General features: G+C 45.9%; 1 protein-coding gene across 3 annotated transcripts in view; it reads right to left on the minus strand.

The window, feature by feature from the left end:
- Nucleotides 1-22,617, minus strand: part of SH3KBP1 (SH3 domain containing kinase binding protein 1) — a 337,148-nt gene that overhangs the window by 26,166 nt on the left and 288,365 nt on the right. For all 3 annotated transcript variants that reach the window (XM_058535538.1, XM_058535540.1, XM_058535539.1), the window contains one exon: nucleotides 10,553-10,638. In XM_058535538.1, coding sequence (XP_058391521.1) covers nucleotides 10,553-10,638 — 86 coding nt within the window. The remainder of the gene's footprint in view (nucleotides 1-10,552; nucleotides 10,639-22,617) is intronic.

A 22,617-nucleotide genomic window follows, 5' to 3' on the forward strand; every position in this document is an offset into this window, starting at 1 on the left:
ACATCCTAACGTCCAGAATTACACGGAAGCCAAAATTAGGCTGAGTACAAAACTTGAGAGTGATAAATAAACGAAAAGCAATAGGATATATTGGAGTATATGAGGAAGCCATTTGGGTTAAAACTAATTCAGCCTGACCTTGTTTTTCCAAAAGGGCCTGACGTGGCCTGTTGATCATGCATTGTACATCTGCTCTAAATATTTACTATGTCCCAAAGACAAGAATGATGCCCTTAAAGATAGGGATGTAGCTTCCCCCATATCGTCAATTCTTTAAGGACAAGCATCTCTTCCTGGGACCTAAGGATTAATTACCAACCTGCTGTGCTCACCCTGTGACCACTGACCTGCTGACCATCGACCTGCTGTGCCAGCTAAGCATCTCATGACTACTGTAAAAGGGACATTCCTATCACATGTGATGTATGCTCTTTATTCCAAGATGGTATATAACCACTCTGCACACCCCACTTCTTTGGTGCCCTTCCTTCCTTGGGGAAAGAAGGCCCCGGGCTAGTCCTCAGATCTGGCTCATAATAAACTCACCGAAATTTTGATTTATAGATTGATTATGGATTATTTGCATCAACAAGAGGAAATACTTCCTGTCTGAAGCCCAGCGCTCTTTGTACCACACTGGGAGGGACAGGTGCCTCCAGAACCCCTAGGAGGGCTGGCGAGCCCCCATTCTCCAGCCTCGGAGGAAGGAAGAGGACAGAGGTATAAAGTATTGAAAGTGCCCTTAAAAATCTAACACTCCATGAGTGAGTTTTCAAAAATCACAAACAATTGTATCTCTATAAAAAAATTAATCTGCTAAGTTATACATTTCTGGGCAGTGAGTTTTCGCCTGAGCTTCAACACCTGCCTCTCTCTGGAGCCTTTCATTTGCCCCCCACATTTCTCCTCTCTCCCACCCTCATCTCTGCAGGTATGTGTGGGACCTATGGTTTTCAGAAGCTGCCTCAAGAACTAGTATACATCCATGACAAAGCTATCGCCGGTCTGTAAAGTGCCAAGGCAAGAAGGTTAACAGTGTGAGTCTCCCAGTAAGCTAAATGTGTTCATTTTTTTTTTTTTTTTGGTGAGGAAGATCATCCCTGAGCTAACATCCTATGCCAAGCCTCCTCTTTTATTTTATTTTTTTTTTTGCTGAGGAAGATTGGCCCTGGGCAACATCCGTGCCCATCTTCCTCCACTCCATATGGGATGTCACCACAGCATGGCTTGACAAGCAGTGCGTCGGTGTGCGCCTGGGATCCAAACCTGCGGACCCCGGGCCGCCGAAGCGGAGCACGCGCACTTAAGTGCGGTGCCACCAGGCCGGCCCCCGTAAATGTGTTCAATTTTTAAACTTGGAGATCATATCCTTTCTACCAGATGATGGCATTTGTTTTTAAAAATGTGCTTAATTAGTAAAATAAGAATCAGCAGTCCCTAACATTAAAAACCCTTTTTTTTTTTTTTTGGTAGATGAGTCTGAAATTCCAAGGATTATGAACAACCTCAGGCAGAGATGATTCAGGCCTCGGGAGGTGGAGCGAGCCACTATAGGTCACTGTAAAACTAAATAAAGAGGCTTCTTTGGCTCTAAATCAGGGTTCCCTGTTCACTTACACCTCACCCTTAGCTTGTCACCACCAGATCCAATTACCTTCTAACGGGGCCCACCAACCTCACTCTGCAAGGGCTCGTCACTCTTCTCATTTAATGAATCAAAGGTAGTGGGAGGCTAAGTGGGCCAAGGTTTCCAGACCACACCTTAACAGGAGTCCATGACTAGAAAAAGGAGTTTGGTAAATCAACTTTCTTCCTTACTCAAGTCTACTTTGTCTATAATGCTTGTAGTATGACAAAGGGGATACTGGAGCATGGTTTTCTGGTAGATGGTATATCCCTCTGGATATTTACAAGTCAAATGGAAGCTGTAACCAGGCTCTGCCAATCTGGGAACCCACAGCCAGTGGGTGAAGGGGGGCACTGCAGGCCAAGTAAATGCCATGTGCAATCTGAGAGCTGAATGTCACCTGTTCCCTTCTTGCTTCCACATTCATTCGCAGCTCAGAGGCCTCAGTTGAGCATACCGCAGATGTAACAAAGGTTACTATATAAGTCTCTTTGCTGTGTATAGACTACTTTGAACCCACTGGGTGTCCCTTCACATTTGGGTTCTGAAAGCTGTAAATGGTCTCAGCACGGAGCAAAATCTGAGATGCTCAAGCCATTGGGCCAAAGGGAGAATGTGAGGGCCCTGACCACAGAGAGGCAGGCGACCAAAATCCCAGGGGAGGACACACTGCCTCTGCACAGAGGTGAGCTTCTGCAGCTGGCCACAAGTTCACACTGCTAGCAGGCACTGTGACCTTCTCTAAGGCAAGAGCCATCTGAACAGATGCCTGCTACACACCCAAATATCCCTCTGCTCTTCTCACCACTCAGTTACTTTTCCTCATTGCAGGCTGATGGCTGTAGGTGGCTCAGGCAGGATGGCACTGTTCGTTCTCTGTGTTTTAGAATAATTCACACCACCAAATACAGCACTCCCAGGAGGTTATGCAACATTTGTCATCATCTCTTCACTTTGATTTGTTTAACCTCCACCTGTGTTGCTATAGTATTCATGAGACTTTTCCTACTGGCACTTTGAATGTTCATTGTTTTTACGCTTATTGGATATGATGGGGTAAAAGATGTTTGTGGAACCCATCAAAACCAAGAACAAACCCAGCCAATGTGACGGAACGCCAAAGGTCAGGATTGCTCTGTGGGGGGCCAAGCAGGCAGAGGTGAGCACCTCGGTTTTGGTGTGGACCGATGTTTCTAACTGTGAAGGTCCGTCAGTGGACATCTTCAATTTACATCTGAGATCAGACTCTTGGAAGTGCCGAGGACAAGGCCTTGCCATCAGCCCATCTCCTCCAGGACTGTGAGATGATTTTGAAACCAGTGCTGGTTGCCAGCTTGACCTCGTTTACTCAGCAGAAACCTAGGCTGTGAGCCCTAAGAGTCTTAGGTGACAGGTCAGGAACCAGGGGAGGGGGCACTGTAGGGAGAGGTCCAGGCATAGAACCTCTTCTGAATTAACTGGAGCCAAGGCTGAGTCTCCTGAAGTGCGAGGAGGAAACCAAAAACGCTCAGAGGGACTGACTAGGTTCAAGACCCATCAATCAGAAGTTCAACCTGTTTCACTTCCTCGTATACAGTGTTTGACCCTAAGCACAATCTCTCTTGCTTTTTGTCATCACACTTGAGACATGCATATTGCTTTTGAAATAGTCCTGATATAAACTGAAGTTGGACCATGACATGTGTTCCTGGATAGGAGCCAGAGCTGCACGTGTCCACACACATAGACCCCACAGCCTCACAGGCAGACTCGACAGTGACGTAACAGGGACCACATCTTCCTCTCCTCTGCATGGGTAATGTCAGTCACGTTCCTGATCCCAAAGGCCATGTCTGAAAGTCGCTGGTAAAGAGACACTGTCTGTAAGAGCGCGCTGTGGCTCTCATGTGAAAGTTCTCACATCAGAGCAACTAACCCCAAGAGAACTGAGAGGCGTGGTTGTTCCCACACACGCTCAGCCAGTAGTCCATTTAGAACACTCCCAATGTCACTCATGGGGTTCTGAACAGCAGGCAGGACACAGTACATGTTGTGCTATTAAACCTGAGAAATTGCTCAACAACCTGAAATGCTGCAGGACCAATAATTAGCTCTCTAGCACCAAAAAGGGGAATTTAAAATATTTTTTAAAAGGGGAGGACAGAAAAATCAACAGCCCAAAGCCAGGGATCTAAGTCTTCCCCCAAAATCTGCCTGAAAAACCCCAAGAAATGATTTCTTATAGTAAAAGGCAGAAATTTCAAAATAAGTTAAAATTTTAATCACTTGTTTATGAAGATTTGGTGTCATATTAACAAAAATTTTGTGTTACTGGTCACTATTAAATTGCTTTATAAATGTCTTAAAAAGCATACAAAGTACAAATTTATAATTTAGCATTGATTACATTTAATGTTTGTTGTCCTTCTATTCAATACCCATTTAAACATTGGGTATTAAATCTTGGGAGGGTATCTAATGCCAAATACTACACTCTTTCTAGGTGAAAATCAGATTTGCATTGTATCATTTTTTCTAGGGCAAGTAACTTGCCACAAACTTGAGGAAGAGCACTCTCTCAAAGGTCATGGCAACTTCTTTGGTCCATGTTTAAGTGAATTACTTCAAATATATTTACTTTTTTGTATATTAAGTCACCAGTTTCCAAAAGCTCTGAAATCATTTTCAAACTACATTTTCTAGAGATTCTCAGGAAATTAGATGGGCCACTCCAGGACCACAAGGCTGCACTTGAGGAGACACTGTCCTCGGCCCAGCTGTTCCCAACTCATCGTCGATTCTTGGCACCAACAGAGCTTTCTCAAGCGCGGTGCTATAGACATTTAGGGCTGGAGCAGTCTCTGCTATGGGAGCTGTCCTGTGCACTGTGTGATGTTTAACAGCATCCCTGGTCTCCACCCACCAGCCGCCAGGAGCATTCTCACCCCCCACCCCACCCCCATGTTGTGACAACCAAAAATGTCTCCAGACATCGCCAAATGGCGCCTGGGGACAATGGTTGAGAACCGCTGGTGTAGACTGACCTCATGCACTGGAAAAATTGGGCTCATGGGTCAGGGAGATCTGGGTTTAAATCTAACTCTGCTACTCACTAGCCAGTTAACCTTGCCCAAGTTACCTTGCTTTCTTTATTCCCTGTCCCTTCCCTATAAAAATGAGTCATTACACCTCCCTCACAGGGCTGGGTGAAGATGAGAAATATGAAAATATACAAAACGCCTAGTAGGCACCCAGTGACTGTTAATTCCTTCTTTCCTTCCCCTTGCTCTCTGCCACTGCTGTTATTATATCACCACTGTGACCTCAGGATGGATGGTAGAGGGAGTGAAGAAAGGGCGTGTATGCTTTTCATTGTACCGGAAGACTGATTCTAACACTAGGACATGACACACACAGCTACCTTCCTCAGAAGCAACTATCGCAAAGTGTACCTAACAGGAATCGAAGATTATAAACGCATGTTCTACCCCCAAATATTCTTAGAAAACACTCCTAAGCCTTCCACACACTTCGTGATTATTCTATCGCCACTGCTGTAATCATCCTTATCAACGTCCAGGTGGGCCTCAATTTAAGAAAACTGTGTAAAACAATACACTTATTTAACTCCTTAAGGGAACTCATTTGTATTACAAAATGATTCTTCTACAAGCTTTTAGAGAGCTTTCTTAACATATCTAAAACATAATCCTATTTATAAAAGATTGGTTTACAGGCAGCTCAGAAACACCAATACAGTAGCTATTAGTCTAAATAAACACAACTATTTTATAAAGTGGGGCAAAGGGGCACTTTTAACCCTATACTTATAAATTAGTGGTGTGTATATCTTTTTGACATTGAGACCTCAAAGTGAGTGCTCAGAAAATTTCAATTAGCTCTTTTTTCTTTTTAACAGCTTTATTGAGGTATAATTTATATACCATAAAGTTCACCCATTTTAAGAGTGCAACTTAATGATTTTTAGTAAATTTATGGAGTTGTGCACCATCACCACAATCCACTTTTAGAACCATTCTAGCACCCCAAATCGATGAGCTCTTAATAGCATTCCTGGGGTGCAAGTAAGTGTTTTTGCATTTCCTGGTCCAAATGAAGAGGCCTGGAGGCATCCATGAGTGACTGAGGACAACGTGAAGTTAGTCTTCATATCTTCCAAACAAGGTCCACGCCCTAAGTCTGTTCAAGCTAGCGACACTTGGCCCCCACATTGACTACCATGTGAAGTGTGGGTCTGTGGGTCAGGTTGAAAAGATGGAGGGGAAGTCCTCAGCTTCCTCAAGGGAAGAGGGGGTGGTGGCCACGTAAAGACATGGAAGTGGGAATGGCTTGGCGAGTTTCGAATAGAATGGAAAAAAAAAAAAACAGTTAAAGAAGGCAAGCCACTGAAGAAGAATGAGATGGGCTTTTTCTAAGTGAGTTATGGGTTGAAACTAGATGGCTTAGTTCCCAGGCTGCTTCCCACCTGGAGGCCTGTTGCCAGGTGCTTTAGTGGGAAAGGAATGGAAAATCTCCTTAGTATTGAAGTGGAACAATGGAACAATAAATCCCGCCATGCCGTGGGAACTATAATATAGGGCATAATAAAAGTAAATGTTATGGCACTTGACTCTGCCGCCTATAATCTCTCGTTCAATCGGAACAGAGATTCTTCTGTCAGCAAGAGAAAACCGGACAATTTAATTTTCACTTCTATTCATGCACAGGCCCGTGCTGGAACTCATCCATGTTTTCTATTATGTTACTTGAAATAAAATATGGCCGCGTAGTTTGATACAAACAATATCTCAAACTGACATCAACAATATAGTTTTGGATAAATTGATCTCATTCTAAGTTATCATGGGCTGACAGATGCTGGCAGTTGCCCACCCAAGATCTGAAAGAGCCATGTTCTTCAATTTAATATTATAATAATTTAAAATTATAGCTTTATTAAGAGGAAACACAGATTTATTTATAGCTAACACTGATGATTTCTAATGGCTTTCAGGGCTGTATTCTGCTATTCACTGCAGCCCAAATTTGGGCAGCTTCAATTGTCTGAATCACTAACAAAACAAATAAGTTCTGTTTGATTCAAAGCAATGAACACATGCTACAAAAGCAGAGATACAAAAGCAGCCCTGAAGCGAGCCAGCCCCTCTACAATGTCCTAGTCTCCTTGACCGACCCACCTGCAAAGGGCATTTCTGCATTTGGGTCTAAAGACATTTTGCTTAAAATCCCGTCCTCCCTCGGCCCCTGTGACTTTGTCAGATTCGGCTTTTCTCTTAGACGTGGACTTTGCGCAGGGTTTGGTATTCAGCTGTAGGTTCTTTTTTCTCTTTTCTCATGGTAAGGATTTTGTTTATCTTCCTGACTTTATCACTTCTAAGCAAACAATAATATTAATAATTAAGCATCTCAATCTTTTTGCAGCCCACCAAGAGATTTCACATATTTCTGGAAGACAAGGTGAGGAAGTTGGTAGAGATGTCAGTATTCTTTATGGACAAAGAAGGTGAAGCTCAGAGAGTCTGTGTAAAATACAGAAGGTCACCCAGCCAGGAAGCAGCAGAACCAGCAGCACTCAAAGCCACGTCTGCAGATGCCAGCCCTGCGTTCCTGTCTCCCGGAAGGTCCTAATGTCTACCTGCAATCTCTGCCCACCTCTCCAGCCTCGGCCCTCCACCTTCAGCCTTCATCCAGCACTGAGACTGGAATGTCCGATCAAATCTCAAAGTCAACATGCTTAAATAAATTCATCATGTTTCCCCCTAAACCAGTTCCTCCTCCAGACATGCTTATTTGTACCCAAGTCATTTTTCCCCCAGTCACCCAACACTAAAGTCTCACAACTAACAAATCATTCTCTCCTCCTCCCCACTCCCAAGTCCAATCTGTTACTGAAGCCTAGCAATAATTCTCTTGTATTGCTGCATCCACATCTATCCTTCCTTTCATAATCCTTTTGTGAGCAGCTTAATTCTGGCTCTCTCTTAACTGCCTCTCCCTCGAGCTATCAAATAACTTGACTCTTTGACACCCATCTTTCCTTCATCTCATTGGTCCCACAAAGCTCTATCAGTTACTATCTGAATTTTTAGACCTGATCATGTCACTTCAGTGGCAACCATCAATGGCTCCCACTGCCTACAGAATAAATTACAAATCTGTCCCTCTCAAACTCAATCCAGGCCCGACTTACATTTGCAGGTCAGCCCCCCAGCCCCCAGGCCAGCACAAACCCTCTACTGCAGCTGGGCTGATCCAGGCGCAGTTACCAGCACTCCTCATGTGACTTCCCTGCCTACCTCTGCCCCTACCTAAGCAAATCCAACTTCCAGATCCAGAAAAGTCTGCCCCTCTCCATGGAGGCTGCCCTAATACCCTGGGCAACAAGGAGCATCCCCAACTCTGATCAGCATTACTTTCTACCACTCAGTCATCATTTAGACAGACTGTTACTTTTCATTTGCTGTCTTAGGGACCCAAACAGACCCAAAGCCCCTGGGAGGCAGGGCCTGTGTGCGAGGACCTTGGTATCCATTCAGCCTTGCACTTGAGTAGTAGGTACTCAAGTATTTAATGGTTGATTACATAGCCGCCAATCATCGTTTCTTGCAATGCAAATAATACACACATTAAGTTATTAGCTTGAGGAATTACAGTTTTCTGGGATTAACGTCTTCTTGGCAAAATGAGAGTGAATTAGAGCCAGCCCTGACGGCCTAGTGCTTAAAGTTCGGCACTCTGTGCTTCGGTGGCCTGAGTTCAGTTCTAGGGCATGGAACCACACCTCTGGTCTGTCAGTAGCCATGCTGTGGTGGCGGCTCACACAGAAGAACTAGAAGGACCTACAACTAGAATATACAACTGTGTACTGGGGCTTTGGGGAAGAAAAAAAAAGGAAGACAGGAAGATTGGCAACAGATGTTAGCTCACAGTGACTCTTTCCCAGCACACACAAAAAAAATGAGAGTGAATTCAACCTCAGCATCTCTTTCTGAGCTCCCAAATACATACAGCTGGTAGTCAGTTTCCACAGTATGAAAAGCTTCCATAGACTAAGGCCCCTCCATCAATGCCTCCAACATTTCCAAACTAGCTTGTCAGACTGAAAAACATGGGATTCATACTTTGGCGATAGCCACCTTAGTGATCTCTAGACCCAAAGAAAACAAGAGTCAAAGCCAATGCTCTTCGCAAGCAAGGTACGGCCCTGTGTGTTCCAGAGGTGGGAGAACACCTCTCCTCCTGTGGGAGACCCACAAGACCTTCACTGACACTTCACCAACCAACCACCCTACCTTGAAACAGGGCCCGAATGCTAACTGCAGCAGTAGAACTGGAACTTAATCACGCTCATTCTGATGATTCCTTCTCATTCACTGCCAATCACTGCTCTGCTCTTCCCTGACCCTTAACCAGGTCAAAAGCTACAGCAGGCCAGCGTTTCTATTATTATTGCATCATCTCAAGCTGTCAGAAGCTCTTGGTCATGCTTCCTGACTCGGCTTCTCAAAGGCTGACTGAGGATGTAAAACAGTTTCTGGAAACAGGACAAGTACTTTTGGTGTTTACAGTCACAGTGACACATCCTACCCCCAAGCCTTCACAAGATCAGACCAGAGGCTCCAGGTCAGCAGTTGCAAAGATGCAACTCTATGAGCAGGTTCAGAAGAAAACTGTAGCCACCCAGGTGACGAGAATGCTCATGTTAGGTGCTCTGGTGCCTCTTATAAGGCCTGCCAACTGTCGGACATTTGTTTCTAAATTGAGCAGCCAACGCAAATGACGCTGGAAACTTTCCATGTCAAATCAATCCCTGATAGTGACTGCCAGAGCTTAGGGAAGGGGAGGGGGGCAGGAGGGAGGTGGGTGTGGTTATAAAAGTGCAACACAAGGGATCCTAGTGGTGATGGAACATTCTGTATCCTGACTGTGGTGGTAGATACACAAACCCACACATGTGACAAAATCGCACAGAACTAAATACGCATAAGTACTAGTAAAACTGGGGAATCTGGTGGACTGGATCAACGTCAATATTTGGGTTGTGATCTTGCACTGGACTTTCACAAGATGTCACCATTGAGGGAAACTGGGTAAAGGGAATGTGGATCTCTCTATTATTTCTTACAACTGAATGTGAATCTATAATTATTTCAAAATAAAAAATTTAAGTTAAAAAAGGCAAATTCCAAAATGTAGCCCTCTCTATTATGTAGAATATGAGAGAATGCTAACTTATGACCATGACAGGTACAAATAAAAGATGTAAAGCTCAAAAAAAATTTAGTCCCTAAATCTCCACTTCGTAGAAGGGCTGTCACCCAAGTCAGACCAACAGTGGCCTCAACCAGCACACACGTGACCTCACACCCACCCACACACACCCCCAAAAGGCCCTCTGACTTGTTTACCCAGAGACTTCAGCTACCTTCCCATTTATCACATGGTAGTATCTTGACCTTGGAAAAACTCACTCACCTTCTGAAGTAAGTGGCAATTATCACACCAAAGCTCATTTTAAACTCAAAGTCAAAACACTTAGTGCTGTGTCTACAATGAACTCTGCCATTCTGCATTTTCACCCATTCACCTTTTTACACTAAATACATAAAGCACTGGAAAATATGAATATAAATGCTAATGCTCACTTTTACAAAAAGGTTTATACATCATTTCTTTTCATTAGACCTTGCAAGGAATTTCTCCTAAGGCCAGGGAGAGTAAAAATCCCAGGCATTCTATTTTAATGTGGGAACCACTGTCACTTCCCTTGGTTTCGAAATTGTAACACCTAAAACCAATCAAAGGCTGTTAGCCTTTATTTAAATAGTTGGGTTAGTTCTCATCAGGTTGCTTGAAGGGGCAAGCCAAGCTCTGTAGTTCTTTCAAAATTTTGCAAAGAGAAGCAAGAATGCTCTCCTGACTCACCGATGTCATTGCTGCGGTCCGAGAGATCCTTGTCCAGGATGCCGGATATCGAACTGCCCACCAAGTCAATCTTTGGACCGTCACCCCTACATTAAAAACACAAATTCAGGCATTTAATAATTGGTGTGTGTCCTCGTCATTTTGTCAGCTTTCTTGCTGCATACACGTTAAGGAGTGTGCTGTGCGTGGGGCGGGTGGCACTGTCGCCTGTGAGGAAGCCAGTGGGAGCCAACAAACTATCCAACCACATGGGCCTTGGTGCAAACTGGCCGCCAAATTGGATGCCCTCCTCTCCAGCACGCATTTTCAAAGACAGCTATTTTAATAATGACTGTTCAGCAATGCTTCTTCAGCCACAAACCCTCCTGCTGGTACACAGGGTACAACATAGAGCCTGCTCCCACCCCATGGCCAAATAAGCACCAGCAACTGGCACTGGGAGCTTCCCTTTTAAGGAGCAAGGAATTTAGCCAATGCTGGTTGTCAAAGGTCGGCTACTTTTAACCTTGAGAAAAAGGTTTTCTGGCCTGGGGCTGAGGCATCAGCCAGGCTGTTGACAGGCACAAGGTGTAGAGTTGAGATCTGGCAGCCTGAAAGCTGGCGCTGGGGCATATGCCTGTAAAATTAGACAGCTCTTGGGTGGGTGCCCCCATGCCCATCAGGACACGAGTGACTTCCCTCTGCATTTGGGCTAGGAGCAGCCCTTGAGGACAGGAACAGGCCTCCAAGATGATGAGAGAAACAGCCCACATATGCACAAGCAGAAGGTTTCTCCAAATTCCTCCAAAAGGGCAGCTCTTTGGGCACTTTTAGGGGGGATGAGCCCCAAACAGGATTATCCAAGGTCTGGGATGGTAGTGAAATAGGAAAAGATCCGTGCCCATAAAATGAGAGGGAGAAGCCAAACAGTCCTTCCGGGAAAGCCACAGAAATAGTCCATCTCATGGCTCCCGGCACTCACCATGGCCTGAAGCCAAACTACACAATGAGTAACAGATTTACTCAAGGAACACTTGTCAAGTACCTATCATGCTGGGGGTACTGAGAGGGCCAAGCCAGATGGTGCCTACTCTTGAGGGGCTCATGGTCTAAATGGGAGAAAGAGACAGACAACCAGAGCCCACATGGCACAGGCTGTATAGGATACAGGCACATCAAAGTTCTATGGGATGAAAGGAGTGGGTCAGTGCAGGGGATCTGCATGGTGGGGCAGGCAGCACACAGAGGAAGTGGTATCACAGTTGGGCCTGGGAGGAAAAGGAAGAGGATATATTAACAAGAATCATGATTAAGCAAGGACCCAAGTGTAGGTGGGAGTGCCCACTGTGGCCAAGGGTCCCAAGGCTAAAGCCTGAGGTCCCCAGAGAGCAGCAAGAGGAGCAAGGTTGGCAAAAGTCCGACTGTGCTGGGCTGAGGACTACAGGGTTCAGTCTGTCCTGGAGGTAACGGGGCATGGGGAGAAAGCTGAAGCAGGAGCCCTATAAATCTGGAGGTCAGGGAGGGAAAGTGACAGGGATGACCCCGGGTTTCTCACTCAAGAAGGGGTGGTGGGGGCAGCATTCAGCATGACAGGCACATCCTTATGATGGTGGAGAACAGCCCCCGTCAGTTCCCAAACGAACAAGACTGATTCTCAACCTCAAGCATAACCACAAGCACCCTCAACCAAAGATGAGCAGAGGTGGGAATTGTGGAGAAGCAGAGCTGGGCCAAACAGCTTGGCCTCCACCAAGAGAAAATGCAGCTCGAAGACTGTCTGTGGGTTGAGACTTGCTGGGGTTTTCAGAGCTCGGTTGAAATAAAAGTTCAAGGAGAGCGTGGACTACTGTACTTGGAAAGGGGAAGCAGCTTGAGCTTCATAGCAGAGCCTTCATTTCCCGCCTCACTCCAACCCTCCCAGGCCAGGTTTCTGTAGGAGATTCCCTCTCCATCCCCTGGCTACTAACACTCAGGCCCCACAAGGCACACTCCCTCAGACAGACCCCGAGCCAACAGGAGCGGAGGGATTGAGGAATTTATTTCAAAATATTTTATTGACAGGGCCCCAGCATCTGCTAATTTGAATGTAACCTTCTGAATGAAACGTTTTAGAAATGTGGTCTTATTAGTAGGAAAGCATTTTCATTTTTAAAAGTTCGTGAGGGCCCTTAATCTTATTATTTGGTGTCTACGAGTCTGAATGATTTGGTGCTGTTGTCCTTCAAACTACAGACTGAACTCAAGTTATACTCACAGCCAGACAGTTCTGTCCTTTCGGGAACATACCAAGGACCAAAACATACGAGAACACATGCTCTGTCTGGGGAGAGAGGTCACTCAGGCAACAAAAGTCCAGTTAATCCCACTGGGCTTTTTTTTGCCAATGGGAGGATGGTTTGAGGTGACACCCTGGTGGGCAGCTAGGGAGAAAATCAGAGGGGGTGTTAGTGGGAAGAAGGAGCTTTTTGGAGCTGCCATTTTCTTCTTGGATTTGACAGCTGGAAGCTTCCAGTCAAATGTGAGCCTATCTTGAGGGCTGCAGAGAACCCTATTGCACATGACTGTGCTCATCTTATCTTGGGCGGTACTAATTTTTTCCTTTATTTCCCTTTTGTTGTCACTCTCAACTATTTTATTCTTTTATATGCATTTTTGAAAGTTATCTCAAAACCTTTGGGGAATGATGTAGGGTAAAAAGAAGCAGTTTTTAAGAATAGGGTATATATATCAATGGCATTTGAAACCTTCACCTGCTTTGGATCTGTCCTGGGAGTCTATGCGAAAGAAACAGTCTGAAATACCCAATGGCTTTTGCAGATCAATATATTTATCACAGTGCTATTTGTGATAATGATAAATCGAAAAGATATGGAATTTTTCATAAATAGGGGAAGAATTGAATAACCTACGATATTTGATGGACTTTTATATAGTCATCAAAATGATATTTGTAAATAGTTTATGACAACAGGGATAAATGCTTGTGTCACAATGTCAAGGGACAAAGGCAAGTTAAAAACAACATACACCTCAATGCACATGCACCCACATGCCCTTCTGATATACTAAGAAGAGGGATTTATTTTTAAGACTGGAAGAATATTTATACTTGTTATTCCTGGGTAGTCTGGTGGGTGATTTCTAGCACCCAGTTCAGCACCTGGTACATGGCAGGGGCTCAGAGCACTTGTGGAATTAATGAACATTTGCCTTTTTTTCTGAAATGGAAATGCATTATGTATTTGTACAATAAATGCAGTTTTTTTCCAAAAGGCAAAGTTGTATGACATTCAGTATGACCACACCTATGAAAAACAAACCAAATCACACAGAGGAAAAATATGGGAAAGAAACAATCCAAAATGTTAATAGTAGTTGTCTTTGAGAGAAAACTATAGGTGAATTTTTCCTTAGTTTTAAAGTTCACTTTAAAAAAAAAAGTTCATATTTAATAATAGAGACTCGGACAATTCAGGCAGCTTGTGTTCTCTCTCCTTTCTCCCCAACAGCATCATCAAGGTAAAGGGCGAGATTGCCTGGCCTCTGCCTACAAACTCTCCTTTATGAACCTCCCATCCACAGGTGCCCGTGTGATGCCCTGTGACCACATCTGGAACTCACCCGGGGAACCATTTGGGGATGTGTGGAGTTACAAATCATAGACTGAGAGGTCTAGGTCACGAGGGACCACCCTGAAGAAATAGGAAGTACCATCCCTGAGCGACCCCTCCCCAGATTCTAAAATGCCAGCCACATTCTGACAGGAAGGAGACTGGGAGCCCCCATCTCTCTAACTGAGCCCTGAGCCCTCATGCCAAGAGCCAAACACAGGCTTTCGGCTGAAACTATCTTCTCCACAGGGCCAGAAGCAAGCCTATTTTGAAAACACAGTAGGTGTAGTTTAAAAAAGGTTCTGATCCTTCCAAGTAGGGAAGCTGCAGCTGGTGTTTTGACAGTGTTCAGACTGTGGGTGTGGAAGCGTTTTACAATGTCTATTTGTAAATGCCTTTCACTGTATTTATAGACTCTTACAACAATGCTAATGAATTTAGGTTCTGAAAAATACCAGAATTTCTGAAATTCTCCAAAGCATGTGTTTGGAGCAGTTGACACCCAATGGGGCTGCAGCCCTCGATGGTTACTGTTCTTCCGCAGTCTGCCCAACGCATGGGTACCGTTTTGGCAAAAAGAACGTTACTAAATTCAACAAAAGAGGAAAAAGCCCATCCTTTTGTAATTTACTAGCTCCTGCTAGGGTTTTTGTATGGTGAGTTTCTATGCCCACAGCTGTTAAATAAAAGGAAAAATAGAAGAAAGCAGGCATATCACCATATATCCAAAGATAGCAGAACAAGGTTGCCCTGACTCATTTCTGATTTTTAAATCAAAATAATGTCATTTTCTTGTATTTTTCTCAGCAGATTTGGTATGGACACAAAACACATGACTAAAACACATGACTTGGAGAGACAACTGGCAGCTGAGAGTCTTCTTGCTTGACTGGACAGGGAACCTAAATCACAGAGAACAGGTTGACTAGCCCGAGGACACCCAGCAAGAATAAGCGGAGCCAACAATCCCATAGAAACAGCAGCAGCAGCTGCATTTCCTGACTGCCTACCAGGAGCCAGGCACTAGGATAAGCCCCTCTCATGCATTATTCAGTCATCACAACCACCCTTTGAAGTATCTACTCTACATGGTGGACACAGAGCCATGCCCCCCAGAGCCCCATTTGGTGAAGGGCTGGTTGTCCCCATTGCCGGGAGTGCTCTCGGCCCCTCCAGGGACCACCTCAGCTGTACAGAGCCTCCTCGGCCGACGCACACCCTTTCCAGGGTAGCTCACATCCCACGGTATAAAAGTCTCGGTCATTTCAGCCCAACACAGGACAATTCGGCAGAGCCACTTTAGCCCCAAAGCTCCCTGTGGAGCTAGCCGAGGCTCTAATGAGCCAGTATCACAACTTGACTTCTCCCCCTGCTCAACGCTGCTTCCTTCTCCCTTCCACCGACACTGAACCCTAAAACACATCTCAGAGTCTGTTTCCCGGAGAACCCCACCTACGCTGCCTTTATTGTCATTATATAGACCAGGAAACTGAGGCTCAGTGAGACGAAGTCACTCGCTAACAAAAGGTCATAAAAGTAGTAGAGTGGTGGGGTCTGGATTTGAACCTACTAACTTTGACTCCAGAGCCCAAGCTCCTGACCACTTCTCAAAGCCGCTTCACTCAGCCTCCTGGTCATGGGGACGGTGAGTCATAGAGGATGCCAGGCAGCCTGTGTCATTGTAACTCACTGCCAGCTGGGTAAATCACCTTTGCTCCCCCAGGTAAAAAGTACTAATAATAAACAAAAATCACACACCCAACCTGCCTAGAGAGGCCTGCTCTTCCCACTCAGACCTGAGACATGAGGCGTGCACAGTTGGAAAGGTGGAGGATGCGCCATGTGCATCCCTTGAGAACATGGAAAGGTGGAGGATGCGCCATGTGCATCCCTTGAGAACATGAGCTCAGTCAAGGGCATGGCCCAATTTAGCCCAAGTTGGGACAGTTAAGCCAAGACATGTGGCCTGGAAAAGGTGTTGAAGTGCACAGGAAGCCAAGGCAAGCAAACAAGTAAATAAATAAATTAATAGTAGCACTAACAGCAGCAAAAAAAAAAAAAACACCAATAAGACCCCATGACCCTTCTGGAGGTGAGTGGGAACGAAGGGAAAAAAAGTGAATCCACCTAATCCTACCGAACAAAAGATCTAAGCCTAGATGATGACTCTTTTTGGCAGTCTCCTCTCCCCACCCTCAGAAGGACCTATTACTATAATGTAAATGTTTGGGCTATAACTGCCTAAAAATTGTTACAGGGGGAAAAAAGCTGGCAAGAAAAGAAAAGGAAAAAAGTAGAAAAGTCCCGTCCCCCATGCTCAGGAAACCACTGACACCTTCTATTTTTCTCCAGCTTTCATCCCACCTGGGAGTTGTCAACTCATATGGACAATGGCAGATGTCGAAGGTGAAGACCCCAGAGAAACGACTTGAGTTACCCTGCCCTCTTTCTTGCTCCAACTCCAGAACCTTGTTTTATCACTCTCTTCTAATGTAAAACCGCCACATCCTATTGTTCACCACCCTTGTCCTGTTCCAATTGTGCACTGAGGATGCGAGGCCATCGGAAGTGAATGCTCCCTCCCTGCTGTCCTGGCTGCTCACTCGTAACATCTCAGACTTAGGCTCTGCCTACTGAAACTGGGTACAGATTACCCGGCTCAAGCCCCCATTTCATTACAGATAAGGGTCCCGTGCTCCGAGGGCGGGAGTTATGTGCCCAAGGCCACATAGCTAATTGGTGGCAGAGCTGAAACCAGATGGAAGCTTTCTGATGCCCAGTCTTATCTTTGCCCACTACACTTGGGATGGCAATAATCAAAACGAACATCCATATGCACATGTTTTATGCTTCCAGAGATTTTTTTCTCTCTCAAATAAACAACTATAAGAGGGCTCCGCCCATCTGTGAAGGTAGGACATGTGAAGCCAGTTCTTCAGAAGTGTTCTGCCCAGGGAGGTTGAATCTTTCCATCAGGAAAGGACAAAATTGTAGCAACAACAATCCCAGTTTCCTTCACCCTGCTGATACCTGTGGAGGTCCCACATACACACCCGGTGGCCAAAAATGTCCCAGGAATCACAGGCACTTTTTGACTGCAAACTTCCCATTTAAATGTGGAAGAGCTCGAGCAAGGCCAGGGGCGCAAGGAGCGGGAACCAGAGTGGTTTTCCTGGCAGCTCTCCTCCTGCACGGCGTCCTTGTTTGGATGAGCACAAACAAACTTAGCTATTTATAGTTGGTGAAGACACGTTGGAAGGTGATGGGACATTGCCCGCTCAGTTCCTCTCCAGATTTCTGTTCTTTGTGCAGACACTGCAAGTGTGCATGAAAACAGGCCTCCCTCCGGAGCCCATCTAGGGCATAACAAGCCCACAATCCCCTAAGGCAAAAAGATGAGGCCCCCCGTAGCCCTCATCTGCAAACCCACAGCTGGGCGTCTCAGAGGGGCAAGGGACCTTAAAGATGCCCTGAGGAGGAGGAACTCATCACTGTGCAACTCTGAAAAGGTTTGTGGGGTGCCGCTTAGAGGAAGAACGTTCCAAGAAATAGCCCATGGAAAAAGCATTATAGGAACCAATTAGTACTGTGCACGTGTGAGGTGTTAATATCTCCTACTGTTTCCTTGCTGGATTCGGGCCATCACTGGCAGGAGAATCAATGCAGCTCAGTCTGAGCTGGGGCTAAGCCCTGTCACTACCGTGGGTTCTCGCTGCAGGGAATAAAATTCATTCTGGGTGTGGGTGGAAAGCAATAAAGAGAGAAGGTTATGCACACAAATGAAATGAAGTCAGCCAATAACGCAGGCATCCCCACAGTGTGACAAGGCGTTTTCCCCTGGGCCCTATGGGCTTCCCATGCTCCATAAATCAACAGCCCTCCCTCAGTCCCTGGCCCTCCCTGAGTCCGGACCTCCCCTGACTCTCTCGCTGCTTCTGGGGGAGGCAACTTGAGCTTCCACCTCCTAGAGATCTCCTGATGTGCTATCTGAGGCTGTCCTTGTTTCCTCTCTCCCTCGGGGCTACCAAGCACGACCTGCTTGCTACCAGGTGGGAATCCCTCTCCCACTCAGGTCACCCACTGAGCTCTCTCAAGGGAGGATAAAAGCTTGCACAGATTTGCAGAGTGCCTCTCAAGTGCAGGCAAAGAACAAGGTGCCTTAGCAGTGTAGCGGCTTGTTTAAATCTCCACATGGGCAAGGTAGGCTTCACAGTGCCATTTTGCTGAGGAGGAAATGGAGCCTCGAAGCCATGCGCACCTTGCCCAAAGTCACAGGGTAAGTAAGTAGAGGGGCGGGGTTTTGACCCTTGTGCCTGGCTCCAAAGCCTAAGTAAGCAGTGGGTGGGCAGGAACCATGTTTGGCGTAGTTACCATAGTTAACTACCACCTAGAAGAGGGCCTAGCCAAATGCAGGCACTGGATGAGTATCTGAGATGAATGAATGACATCACACGCACACACACACACAGGCACACTCCTCTCTCATCACTGAATCCATATCTAGTACCCCTTTTCCATCTTTTTGCCATAGCCAAGTTTCTCACAAAACAAGTCTATGCATGCTTGGCCTCCTGCCCACTCTTTCTTCAACTCACCCCAAGTCTGTCTCTTGCCCCCCAACCATTGTACAGAAGCCACTTGACTGGGGTCACCAAGGGCCAACTAGTGACCAAAGCCCGGGGGTGCTCTGCAGTCTTCATGGCTCTCGCTTTGGCGGGGGTTCTCACAGTGTGGTCAGCTAACCAGCAGCAGTGGCAGCCCTGAGAGCTTGCTAGAAATGCAAATTCTTAGGCCTTAACCCAGACCCACTGAATTAGAAACTTGGGGAGCAGCGATCTGCGTTTTAAAAAATCCCAGGTGACTGTGATGCACACTCAAGTGTGAGACCCACTGATCAGTAGCTGCTGCACACTCCTTTCTTCCAGCTTCCATGACATCATACTCCACCTACCCTTTCCCATGGCTCAGTCCCTCCTCCACCCTATAAATAACAATTTTCCCCACTGCTGTCTCGCATCTCTCCTCTCCTTCTTCTCCATAATTCCCTGGAGTGATTATAGCCACTCCTGCTTGTAACTACCATCTATGAGCCAATGACACCCACCTCTGAAATTTCTAGCCAAGATCTCTCTCTTGAATTCTCCAAAGACATGTCTTGGTCCTGACTTGTAGAAAAGAAGGGAAACACTCAAACACCACACAATGCATCACTAGGACTCTTTGAAAAGACATACAGAATACTTGAGTAATCCTCAAAATGATGGCCTGACCGCCCAAGTGCACATTTACCTGCCTACTTAGGGAGCATGTGTATGCACTCTAGCTATCTTTCGCTTCCTCTTTTTTGATTAATTGATTAGTTTATACCTAGTAAGAGCCAAGAGGTCTTTTTTGATGCTTTCATTTGGTGGGCACAGGGGCCAGACACCTCACAGAGGTCCGGACCTTAAAGCTAATTTCCTGCTAAGCTGTAACTCCAGGGGCTTGAGCACACGGGATGCCTGTATACATCTAAAGAGAAATCTCCTGTGCCGGTAAGCTGGTCTCACGAGACATCTGCCCTTCCTTAAGCACTTAGTAGATGTTTGGTGTATAAATGTTTACTTAATCTTTGCCTCAAGCTAAAATGTCTCAGAACTCAACAGTCACTTATCTCCCAACGTTTCTCAGAAATCCAGGGTTCCATCTTCATTACAAGTAAAAAATTTGCAATTCCACGGCCACTCCCCGCTGGATCCCTGCTCCAGTTCGCTCAGCAGTATACCCTCCAGCCCTTCACAGGAAAGGGACCTGGCGTGTTTAACATTTAAAGCAATAGGCCATCTCCAAGTGGCACAGGTCTGGGAAGTCACTAGGCCTCCTGCCCACAGCCTGGTGTCCAATACCCAACTGCCCATCTTCTCACTGGGATTCCTCCTCCGACACATGCTTGCACATCTGAAGTCAATGGACAGCGCCCTCTGGGATGCTTGAGCCACGGTAACCAATCCCCCACATGCAGAACCTCCTCACTGACCCGCCCACTACCACCCTGACAGCTAAACCTTTCTTATCACTGACTGTCATCACCTCCTAGAACACACTGACATCCATCTGGGAGGACATTGGCTTCTAGAACATCCGCCTCACCTCACTTCAGCTCTTGCCATCTTCCTGAGCCTATGACAGCCATGTGAGCAATCCATCCCCAATGTCAGCCCCTCCTTCCTCTGGTCCCTTCAGCCCTTATGACAGGCATTCATCTTCAGTCACCCACATTCACAGCCCCTCCCTCTGTGGATATGTTCATCTTCAGACTGACTCCACCTCTGAGGTTGTGAGTACCAACCTCCTCTTTTCTGACCAGCATCTCATACTTGTGGCCATCGACTTCTCCCACTCCATCCTTGCTCACCTCACCTCCTCCTTACACCTTTTAGCTTCACTTCCTTCTCCTCCAACCCAGATGCTCTGTTTATCACTGGACACCAGCCCCTCCCATCCCCCCCCCTGCCAGTCACCTGCCCCCTCTACTTGGAAAGCACGGGCTGCTCTGTGCTGTAGCAGACAACGGGCAAAGCTCCCTTGCAACTCAGAACAAAGGTCCTGCTTCAGCCTCCCCGCTCTTCAGAAAGAAAAAGAATAATTATTACAAGTTGGGGATATCTGTGTTTGGGAGGCCTGACAAACCTGTTCTGGTCTAGCCAGGTTGCTGCCCCCTCCTTCCCTATGGGGATTATTTTCCTTTGAAAGCACACACCTGCTCTGCCCCTCAGGTTTCTGGCTTGCTGCCTCCTGCCGCATGTAATTACTAGAGCTCAGGGCAGCCGGCTTCTCTCCAGCATTTCCTTGGATTTTTCTCTTTTTTCTTTGAGCCCTTTCTCCCAAGCTTCAGGACCTCTTCTCATGGAGGTTTCTGAACCCATATTTATTAAATCGATAATACACATTATTAGACATATAACATCACATATTCATGTGTGTGTATATACACACATACAAAAAGGTTTAGGTATATTCCGTCACTTGAAATATATTCACAACCAAATATAAAAACAAGTGAGCAGGTTCTATACTTTTGAGCCTCCATTTTCGCAAGTGTGAAAACACAGGTAGACAGAATGCTCTTTGCACCACAACCACCTTAGTTATGTGGTGGGCTGGACAAGATGAGCAGACCCTGTCTGTGCACTATGAAATAATAACTGAGCTTCCCCAGGGCACTGACTTTCAAACAAAGGAGGCACTTATGGTTTAGAGGAATCTCCTATCATCATTCATTTTTTTTCTTTTTTGTGAGGAAGATTAGCCCTGAGCTAACATCTGATGCCAATCCTCCTCTTTTTGCTGAGGAAGATTGGCCCTGGGCTAATATCCATGCCCATCTTCCTCTACTTTATATGGGATGCCGCCACAGCATGGCTTAACAAGTGGTGCATCAGTGCGTGCCTGGGATCTGAACCTGCGAACCCCGGGCCGCCGAAGCAGAGCCGTGCACTTAATCGCTATGCCACCGGACTGGCCCCTCATCATTCAGTTTTTACATCAACTCTGGTATTAAAATATTTTTTTTGAAAAAGTCTTTTTTTTCCTGTTAAAACTCCATCCTACCAATGGGGAAGTGTGTTAATGGCACACTTCCACTTGCTCAGACTGGACACAAAACTACACACTGATGTTATTCTAGTTCCTGTAGGCGTGATTCCTGAAAAGTGTGATCTGCCACGACTGAGCCCCACCGTTACTAAGATCCCGAACAGTGCCTTGCACACAGTAGTCCCTCAACACATTTTTGTTAAGTGAATATATCTAAAAACGACTCCCCCTTCCTAAAATTATACATTCCTTTTTCTAAAAGATGCTAGTTCCTGTTTAAATAGAACGAAATTGATCTCTTCTGGAAGCCACATTTGGCAGCGAGTTTTCTGGCTGGTGAGAGGAAGCTCGAGCCCAGACACTGCAGCTAGAGCAGCAATGCCTAGTTCCCAACAAGAATGGCAAACAGTGACTGTGTGTCCATGTGTTCAACCATTCGTCCACCTATCCATCTGGTCAGGTAAATCCTGGCCACGATTTGGATTCACCCAGCAGACAATATCCTTTCTCTGGAGGACCACTGACACAAAACTGTCTGAATGACGTTAACATTCCTACCTTAACTAATTTGGCAGAACAAAACAAGTTCATAAACCAACCTACGGGTTGGTTGTCCAACGTACATGCTTAGCAAAAAATATGAAGTGCATGAAGTACTGAGAGACAATAAGCCTTTCTCTGATATCCTTAAATTTTTTTTCTGTTGAAATCTACGACACTCTAGGTGACTTACAACATGAGACACTCCTGCTGCAGAGCTCGTACAGAGGGGCTGGGAAGGATGACAGGAGAGGCAAAAGTGAACAAAATGTAAGCACTGGCACCTCCCCCCCTTTTCAGGAAGGATGGCATTCAACAAGTGTGTTAAATGAGCCACTACCATATGTTCAACCCTGTAAA

The sequence above is a fragment of the Diceros bicornis genome, chromosome X, assembly GCF_020826845.1.
Source record: "Diceros bicornis minor isolate mBicDic1 chromosome X, mDicBic1.mat.cur, whole genome shotgun sequence".
Taxonomy (NCBI): Eukaryota; Metazoa; Chordata; class Mammalia; order Perissodactyla; family Rhinocerotidae; genus Diceros; species Diceros bicornis.